Raw genomic sequence first — 9927 nt, forward strand, 5'->3', positions numbered from 1 at the left:
CAGGCTGTTTATTTACACACTTAAACATCGCCATTGTTGCTCTACAAGTTCTGGAACTTCATTGTGCGATAGTAAACAGCTTTATCACCCTCAGTCATTCGCATGCACCTTATTAAGAACCCTATGTTAAAAGCTTACAGTAAAATCTTGCTTTCTTGCACTTTCCTGCTTCTCTTGTGTATTATCACATTTGCATTCTACAGATCATAGGCTTGTTGACCGCTCAAGGTACTATGTTCTGTCACAAACACTATACATCAGTAAAAGGTTTCAACAAGGTAATCCAAGCCATCTCAAGGAAAACTAAAAGTATTTCACTTTCTTAAAATTGGGACTGTACTTTATGCAAAGCCCTTTACAAACACAAGTCTGGATAAATATGGGTTCACTTAAGTTACAAAGCCACTACAGGTTATTTACAAGATTTACAGAGTTAAAATATATATTTACAAAACATGATCTGGCATCAAAACTTGCACACAAACATTCTTATACATCCACGCAAATACAGCAAAAAATATTTTAAACTGATCAAAACTGTTGATGCTAGCCTTGAATTGGAATAAGTAATCTTAAAAAGATAGTACACCATAAAATAAACAATATCACAAACTTAAAGGGCATCAGCCATTGAGCATCTGGTGCCATAAACACCATTTATACAGGATTGTGTAGGGGGCCACGTCTTCTACAGTGTGCTCCAACCATTTCATTTTCAACATACATGCATGTACTTTCAAAAGGAAACCCACCCCACCCCTTACCCTGGTCTATGAAACTTGCTGGTGACATCTGAATGACACAGTCCTCTGGCATGCCCGCTTGGTTTTGTGCACACCATCTCCATCTTTCATCCCATTTCTGTAGTTCATGATCTGCAGTTTGGGGCTTAAACTGTCTGTTCCGATCACCATAGCAACCTCTCTTGATGCTACTGTCACTTTCATTGTTCTGGCGTTTGGTGTGGAGTCTCTGTGCACCAACCCCCTGCAGAAGGAAACTGGATTCAGCTTGTGTGGTGACAGACTCTTCTGCTTCAAACCTCGTGCGGTATGTCCTAATGGCAGAACCGTTGGAACAGGAAGCGAAAATTGAATGTTTGCATTTTTCAGAGGTTTGGCTCTCCCATTTTTTCATGATTGGGCTCTTACCTTGAATATCCTTTGATGACCTAAAGCTGGGCGGTGTTGGTGTTGAAGAAAGGGAAAAATCTGGCTGTGGGATTGCTTGAGGGGATAAGTCCTCTGCAGGGGCAGAGATCATCACACATCGGACGTCAGAAGATGGCGGACTTACAAGAATGTTCTTGATCATTGGTGTTTTGTTTCCCAGAGAACTGGATGTGGGAGGGTTGATAAGAATGTTGTCCACCGTTTCTAAAGGAATGAATGTCTGTGCAATGCCAGAGGCCACCATAGCCGCAGCAAACTTGCTGTACATGTCTGATGTTGGTTGCTCAGGTTTCGCTGTTGCAGTAGCACAAAGTGTCGGAAAGCTTTCTGCACGTGGCACAATGGAAGGATGTAAATCAGTGAACTCAGTCTCCATCTTTCTGTTGGGTGTACTCTGAATCAGTGGATGTGCAGATACCATGCTCTCTGCCAAAAGAGACTGGGCCGTCACAAAGCCATCTAGAGTCTCCTCAAACAAAGAGCCATTGAGTGAGATACCAACACCAGTTTCTTTGCTTGATCTGTCTAGTTGTTTTAGGGCCTGACGAGATGCCAGCCAGTCCTGCTTTGTTGTCTTACTGGCAAGCTCCAGGTCGGTGACAATATCAGAGTGTGTTGGCAAATCACTGCGGTCCTCCACCAGCATGTACCTTCCTGCAGATACCAGTCCCCGAGACTTCATGGCTTCCACTACCTTTGAAACAAGAAATCTAAGTTCACATATGCAGGAGAAAACACTATAATTACTGCAGAACAGTTAAAAGAACAGTTAAATTAAAGCAGCAACGCAAGGCTAATAAATTTTAATAAAATTCAAAATGGTGAACCAAGTATGTCATGGTCACTAAATAACCCATCAGACAGGCTTAACAAGATGAGGAATAACAGCCATTAGCCAGTACAGGAACAACTCTAGCACCATAAGACTACTGCTTTGTGTGCTTGATTAACCCAAGCAAGACTTGTTAGTAAGATCATGTGTACACATCCTCCCCTCCTCCAAGTGTTAAACAGCTATAGAGATTGACAACAAAACTCTGTACCTTTGTCATGGGAACCTTGAAGCTAAGTGCTAGGTACAGCCTGCCCTCCTTCTGCCTCTGAGCCATGTGCAGGCCAGACTGCGCAGCATGAGTGGCCACTGCCCGGCGCACACAGCATGGCACTTTGGGCTCAAATACAAGTTCTTGTGTGAAGTCCTGCTTGTCAACAAACTCCTTCACCAGCTTGCCCACCACAATTCCCAACTGAACCTCTGTCTGAAAGATCATTTCACACACACACACATGCATTCTCTGTATTTAGCATATATCAGCTGAATCATGTGAATTATTTTAAAGCATGCAATATCATGCTTCCTAGAGTCCAATATTTTATACATGTCCCAAACTTCCTAATCAAGCTTATTCCTGCTGTGAGCACATTCAACAACAAAATTGAGCACAAAGCTGCTGGTAGGTTGAAAAAAATAGCAAGGTCATTGGTCAAATGAAGAGAAAAATTGAGCAAACATTTATCTGAACTCTTGGCAGACTGCTCCGCACACAATACAAGGCATTGCACAACAGCATGTCTTAGTCTTCCTAAAATGCATTGCTGGGCAGCTTATCTCAAATGATACGTAGCTAATTCATTCCCATATATATGCAAGATTAAAACACTTGAAGGTCCGCACTGCCGCTACACTTTATGCTAAATAGCTATCAGAAAATACTCTTCATTTCTCACCATGTCATCTTCTACATTATCCACCTTTGCATTACTGTTCCCTTCATCCAGTGCAACAGCATGCTCAGCTTCTCCCACACAATTTGGAGTCTGTGGAGGAACAGATTTTAAATCTTCATCCTCCTTGACCTCAGCAGATGGCAGTTCACTTTCTGGCAATGTTTTTGCCATCTCCAGTAACCTCTCATACAAAATCCAGATCTGTGAGTCATCAAATGCAGTTACCTGAAACAAAGAAGAAAGTGAGCCAGAAATACACACAACTTTAAGACATAAATGTAGAAAAATTCATGATTTATTACAGCACAGTAAGAACCTGCATTTAAAAAAATGAAATGTAAACAGCCAAGGTCCACCCAGAAGAGATGATGCCAAAGAGTTATTTTCCCCTGATATCTCCAAGGAGCAATTTATCAACCTTAGCTTCATCAGCCAATACACTGGTCAAATTCTACGTACATGGGCAAGTGATACACAATTTTCAGGTTATGTACAGTGAAAGCAACAATGCCATAACAGTTTGTCGCATCTAGCTTGTTGTAGAACAAACCTGACTGAACAAGTTTCCTAAATAGTAAATGCTTTCAGTTAGCATCTGCAGAAATCAAGGGCTGTTCATCATAAGTGAATGTAACTTCTTCACTTCTGACATGAGAATGACCTTTAACCTGCAGTTAAGTGCTTGACTGGCTGGCTGATTGCCTTAGTAGTAAGTGCAGATAAAGAATCACTTGTTTTCATTCCAAGATGTGATATTGCCACGAGTTTTGAAAATAAGACAATGAATCAAGAAACCTATGATCTTACCCTGATGACAGGGTTAGTCTCGTACATCTTGAAGAGGGCATCGGCTGCGGCGAGATTTCGTGCCTGCTGTTTGGTGCCAGCACGCGCTGCTCCCATTTCTTCTCCCTGTATACTCACTTTACAACTGGACAGAATAATATCCCAACACATCAAAAGATGACTGCCAACATTGCTTCCGATGATTCATACGGCGAAAACTGCAGTCTGGCTTATAATCTATCAACTTGTTTATTACTGTCATACGATTGTATGAAACTGTAGAGTATTAAGTGTGTTTATATAGATATGAAAGGAAACGTATTTTCAAGAGCATAAAAGATGTCTTCACTCACCTGAAGAAGCCTGTCTCAACATCCATGCACCAGCGTAAGAGCATGATGTTCAACATGCAGGAGTTTTGTAAGATGCAGAAGGCATGGCGCTTGCGGTCATCAGTCCAGTCCTGGTTCTCAACAATCACTAAAGCTTCACTCTTCTCTAGCGACAACACCTCCTCAATGTTTTGATGCTGTTCTCGGAGTCGAGTTAGGTTGGATTCTTCCCGGCGAATATGTCCTAAAAGTCAAACGTCAAATTACATGGCATTTTTAAAAATAAGTAAAACTACAGGTAGCAGAACAATGCTGCCTTGTTGTATGCACTGTGAACCTTTACGTTCATGGTTTGAACAATCCGTTATTTTGTTCTTACCTTTGACAACCACATCCAAAACATCAGGGTCCTCCAGCTCCCCGGGTTCCAAACGGTGGTTTTCTGAGATGATGGTTTCCACTGGGGTGGAGATGAGGACCTCGTAGGCTCTGTTGTACACATCCACCTGCGCCATGCGTTTGTGCTTACCCTCCCCCTCGGCTATGAGAATGTCCCCGATGTACAGCTGACAGAGGTGAATGGGCCCGTCACCAGTCCTCACACTGTCCCTTTTGTAGACAAGGGTTAGCAGTAGCTGCATCTGGTTGGAGGTTAAGTCAAGAAGAGTTATCGGTCCCTCTCGTACAGAACTATCTTTGACACGATCGATGAACGTTTCCAACTTCTTGATTTGCTCTGTTGTCCGAATTTCTTTAACGCTCACATGTCGGACTTTTTCCTCCACTTTAGTATCTTCCAGATCCTGAAAAACACACGAGGGGAAAACCACCTGTTAAACTTACCTAGAAGTCTGCCTTCATTCTGACTAAAATTCTTGCCATGTGTGATAACAGTTTCATCTGTAGCTGAATGGTGCGAGGTATGAAAAGCAAATTCTCTTCACGCACTAGTAATTGTAAAAACATGCTAACGATGGGATTCTCACCTGTGGCTCAACACCTTTCAAAATATCTGGCAGCTCCAGAGTCAGGAAGCGCTCAAGCGCAGCATCGTATGTCTTCAGTTTGGCTTCTTTCTTCTTGCTGCCACACGCCTGCGCCTGCAGGACACCACCGATGGACAGACTGCCTTGGTAGACATACTTATTGCAGGGAAGCCGGATCATGTTGGAGCTGGAGTAGACCCGAGCTAACCCACAATGGGATCCGGACAGTGCCATTTCTATCCTGTGATCAGTGAAATTTTGAGGACATTCCATTTTTTCATACAACATTATGATAACAAACATGTATACAAACATATCGAGTAAATGGCATTCATGTATTGGGACTTGACCCTATGCTGAACAGCAGACGGGAGGAAAAATAACTGTACTTGTAAATCATGTTTGAAAAGACAGCAGTCTGGCATCGTGATTCCTGAATCTTCAATGTCGATTATTAATCTTCGTCTGACTTTCAGCATACCCACCTGCATATGGAGTTTGCTGCCTGCAGGTTTGTGGTTGTGACTGTCGTGAGGAGGTTGGCCCACCGCTCTTCCCTGGAAGCAATCGTCTCAAATGCGATGCTAATGGGAACAACACTGGCTAAGCTGACAATGTCATCGGCTGGCTTTCCAGGCTCTTTGTGTCCACTACACTCTTCAAACTTGTCACGAATAACCTCAATGCCGATGTCCTTTTGGTCCATTATGTCCTGAACACTCTTTGTTTTCAGCACCTTGAGACAACATAAAAACGGAAGACTTGAAGAAAATGTTTGTTTTTATATAATGTGGAGATGTATAAAAATCTGATGTGAAAAGATTTCACAGTAACAAGTGTAGAAGAAAGTTATAAATAATCCCAAAGAAACAAAAATGTATAAAGCTGCAGGAGTAGAGTAGTGTTGATGCCAATACCTGTAAAGCCAGCTTGTAGCACTCGTGCTTCAGTTCCTTCTTGGTGTGGCCAACTGCACGAGCCAAAAACACTGAGCTGATGCTTAGTTTTCCCGAGAAGACACGACGACCCTGGTAAGTGCCAACATCTTCTGTTTCATACTGTGTCTTCAGGTTCAAGTGACACCCTGTAATGGCATTCTCGATTGTCTGAATATCGTTGATCCGTGGCTGCTCTGAGCAGATGAACTGGATAAAGTGGAACAGCTTCTGTGAGAGAGGCATCTGTTCCAGTACATTACGAGGAACCACCTGCAGACAGAACACAGACAATGCACAGAACTGAATATTCAATAAAAAGACAGGAAGTGACGAAGTACTCCTTTTGGAGCGGGGGAAGGACGAGTGGGAGTTTGGTGCTTTACGCTGAGCCATCAATGAAGACCATACCCCAGCAAAGCATGCGACCCTGTAAACACGCCACGGGAAGAGAAAAAAAGTGAACAGAATGAAATCTGAACCCAGGACAGATTATTGTATTAGAGGATGGCGCTAACCGTTGCACCACACGACAGCCCTGCTCCTTTCGAGACAAGAAAGGTTGACCAAAGAGTGGGTGAGGAGTTACTTCACACAAAGTCGAAGCGATCAGCTGTGGTAGTGAAGCATGTAGAATTGTAGATACTTACACTTGTGATGCCAGGCTTTTCTAGAACATGCTGCATGTGACGAGAGTCGTAGGCCTTGACCTGAAGTACAGGTCTGCCACCAGGGCCATCCCTCTGCTGGTCGCTGGAGCCCTGCAGGTGGCGCTGTCTGCTGGGAGCCTGAGATGTCTCTCGCTTCCAGTTCCGGTAACTTGATGACGACTGGCCACTGTCTGGCACTGCTGCAATGTCAAGGACAGGTATCAAGTAAACGGTGCATTCAACATAATTGTGTACAAATCTTGACGAGTAGAAGAGTTAATGCTCACCCAGCAGCACAGATACACCATCACCAATGCGAACGTTTGTACAACGGGTGAGCACTTCAATGCTACATGTGACAAGGAGACTGGGCTAGGGTTACACAAGGCCAAGTACCAATCATGAAAATGTGACAAGTTGTGATGTTCACCAGCCTTACATTTTAAATAAAATGTCCTCCTTGGTTAAAATGTGGACATTTTGTGATAGCTAAGACAGTAATTGTCATTCACCTAGGTTTTCAATTGTAGTTTAACTTGGTTTATATTTAAAATTATGAAAACCAGAAGGGTTATTTATTTCATAGATGCGATCAAAAGCCCTGCGCTTTTACTGCAGATTATCTTCTAAATGCCTTTTATAGTTTACTTACACCATTTTGAACACGTGCCCTTGCCAGCCAGGAACCTTCCAGTGTATTGTGCTGCTTGACCAGTACCCTGTGCAGACAGACCACCCTGGGTCCTCTCTTGCCAGGTACCCTGCGGACCATATCCATCTCGACCAGAGCCAGGTGCTAAGTTCAGACCACCTCTGCCTCGTCCTGTCAGCGGTCTATTATAACTGACATCTTGATAACCAACCAAAGGTGGGTGACTCTGTAAATACAACTCAATGTTAACACCACCACAGTCAAGGTGATCTGCTTCAGTGCTAAGAATGACTCTTGTAATCAAAGCTACCTACTAAAAGCAATTTCACTTAAACGCTCTTTACTAGGCAGGTAAAAATGACAGGACAGAATCACACAACTGATCCTTAGGCTATCATGAAGGGTTACTTACTGGTCCAGGGTTGCTGATGTGAAATTGTGTGGCAGAGCTTGGTCTTGCTAGCATCTGGCTGTGATAGGGGTAGTTAAGGTCGTCACTTGGACAGTAACCCAGATGAGCTGGATTCTGACTGTCACCCACTTCAGGCATTGATGAACAAATGTCCTGCTGTGGTGGGTAGTGCCTGGATGGCTGAGAGAAAGGATGATTTGCAGGTGTGCATGCTGTCCACTGCTGCTGTTGCCCAGTGTAGAGACCACCCTCACTCTCTGGTGCAGCATGGTATGGCAACCCAAACATTCCGTGCCAGGGTTGCTGAGGACTGTCTTTCAAAGCCACATTCCTTTGCCATTGTAAAGACATCATGTCTTCTTCACATTCAGAATCTAAACAGAAACATAAAATAAAATCAGAAGCAGCCCTGGACTTGGGATATCTGACTGCCCTGGGGTTTCTTTATATCTATAACTAAAGCCTGAATTAGCTTTAGACAAGCCAGAGACCTGGACTTACAAGTCAACCACTACCCTCAGCTCGAGAATCCTTAATGGCAGTCGAATACATGCCATATCCATTGCCAAGGTACAGCATAGCATTATATGACACAAACAAATGTTCTATAAAGGACAATACCAGAAAGTGAGCCAATTGTGACATTTTTTATTGTTATATGAAGGTAAACACCAGAACTGACAAAGGCAAAACAGATGACCTCTGGAGGTCAGTAGAGCTTTACTTTCAATTTCTTTAATGAACAACTTCTACCCTGACCAAAGGAATCAAATAACTCGGACACAAATGTGTTTGTGGGGTGGCACACTCGATGCCACATCCAAGTGCTTGAGCAATGTTGCCGGGTACTCGTGCACCCGCTGAACAGAGTGAAACTGAGCAGATTAACTATAGGGGCAGCCCTTAATGAACTGCTTTTAATAAACCAGGTAAATTGTTTGCACGTGTTAAATTGATGCCCGCCAGCTAAGGCTCATGGTCCTGCGCGCCACCAGTTTCAAAGCATGTTCCGAACGCGAAAAACTTTAACACAGAATTTTTGGTGGCACGTGGCGTTGTGACCATCTCCAAACCCTTGGTCCTCCGGAGGTAACGAAACAGTTTAGAGCTACGATAATGGAAGGACATATTGCACGCGAGACAGGTGAAAGTCTTACCTGGAAAAGTGGACGCAGGGACATGCTCAACGCGGGGATGGACGTCTCGAAATTTGCACAACTCCAGCTCGTACCGACATGGTACACCGTGACAACTGCCAACAATGCGGGGGTTGCTGCCAATCGTCTGCTGCGGGTACGCCATTTTGTCAAAGATTTCAGTTAGTTAAAACTGCTAAAACGCATACACTTTCAGTGCTAAAAAAATGTAGTTTTAAAATCTTCAGACAATAAAAAGTTAAAATTTTCTTGATAGACCTGCTGACAGGTTTTCGCCTTTTCTTTCACACAGCCGAGAAGCACATCTAGCCAAGAAGACCTGCTACATGAACTGCCCACCAGTCGCAAGCAAAATGCGATTGGGTGAGTCTGACAGCAGTGAACACTTCTCAGCACGGAAGGTAACTCTCTCCGAAATATTGTCTTGATATTATATATTGGAGTTCCCAAACCTTGTTGTGTTACAATTTATATAAACAGCTGTACTGCTTGCTCTTCGCCGCTAAATTTATAAAAATAAAAAAGTTCCATCCCAGTTCGTAACAGGCATTAATTAGTCGACATTTGAATGGTTCACTCCTATTAACGTACCATACGTTGATGACGTCACATGAAAGCTCAATATACAGAGACAACGTTTGAAACTGTCTATCCTTGGCGGAGGTTGTTGGGGGGGGGGGGACGGATTCCCAATTTAATATTAGGACAAACTGGTTTAAAAGTTGTCTCACCTGTGTGTGTGCGTGGCGAGAATGGTGTGCATACAAACAGCCACAGCGATCATCTCCTCCCATCATACTCAAAGACAGAGCTCTAGACGAGTGCCGCAGATAGCAAACTTCGGTGAATTTGTTACCGACATACTTGATTAACCATGTTCTCTTCTCTACAACCTGTCTATGCTAAACCCTTCTATTTCTAAGTCGAGCACACTTTATGGGAACAGTCTGTATGTGTGTGTGTGTGTTTTGTTTTGGAGGGAGTGGCGTTGCTTACTGCTCATGTCTGCACCGACAGTCCACATCATCTCGCCTTTGCTCAGTCAAAAATAAATAAATAAACAAACAGGGAACAAAATCTCGTGGTCGCATGTTGATCACGGACCTGTTCATGCTCA

The 9927-nt window shown here is 43.4% G+C and overlaps 1 protein-coding gene across 3 annotated transcripts; it reads right to left on the minus strand.

Annotated features, from left to right (window-relative positions):
- LOC112576257 lies at window positions 1–9875 on the minus strand. Of its 3 annotated transcripts, none has more exons than XM_025258561.1 (14): window positions 9542–9875; window positions 8811–8937; window positions 7654–8027; window positions 7242–7467; window positions 6590–6789; window positions 5922–6212; window positions 5490–5740; window positions 5005–5245; window positions 4398–4821; window positions 4040–4262; window positions 3708–3831; window positions 2901–3125; window positions 2216–2431; window positions 1–1866 (listed from the first exon to the last, which is right to left on the minus strand). In XM_025258561.1, the coding sequence occupies exons 1-14, from the start codon at window positions 9605–9607 to the stop codon at window positions 658–660; spliced, it is 4197 nt and encodes a 1398-aa protein (XP_025114346.1). In that variant the 5' UTR covers window positions 9608–9875; the 3' UTR covers window positions 1–657. The 3 variants fall into 3 exon arrangements, with proteins under 3 accessions (XP_025114346.1, XP_025114344.1, XP_025114347.1); XM_025258559.1 differs by having other exon boundaries at window positions 8811–8940; XM_025258562.1 differs by lacking the exon at window positions 9542–9875 and having other exon boundaries at window positions 8811–9441.
- Window positions 9876–9927: the final 52 nt, after the last annotated feature.

Source organism: Pomacea canaliculata, linkage group LG11, assembly GCF_003073045.1.
Source record: "Pomacea canaliculata isolate SZHN2017 linkage group LG11, ASM307304v1, whole genome shotgun sequence".
NCBI classification, from domain to species: domain Eukaryota; kingdom Metazoa; phylum Mollusca; class Gastropoda; order Architaenioglossa; family Ampullariidae; genus Pomacea; species Pomacea canaliculata.

What these genes read in the sequence shown, in the direction of transcription:
- LOC112576257 (XM_025258559.1), bottom strand. Translation starts at nt 9,607, where the DNA reads ATGATGGGAGGAGATGATCGCTGTGGCTGTTTGTATGCACACCATTCT. An exon ending in GCAGCAAACTCCATATGCAG is followed by an intron (nt 5,246 to 5,489) that starts GTGGGTATGCTG and finishes CACTGATCACAG; the next exon opens with GATAGAAATGGCACTGTCCG. An exon ending in TGAAAGGTGTTGAGCCACAG is followed by an intron (nt 4,822 to 5,004) that starts GTGAGAATCCCA and finishes TGTGTTTTTCAG; the next exon opens with GATCTGGAAGATACTAAAGT.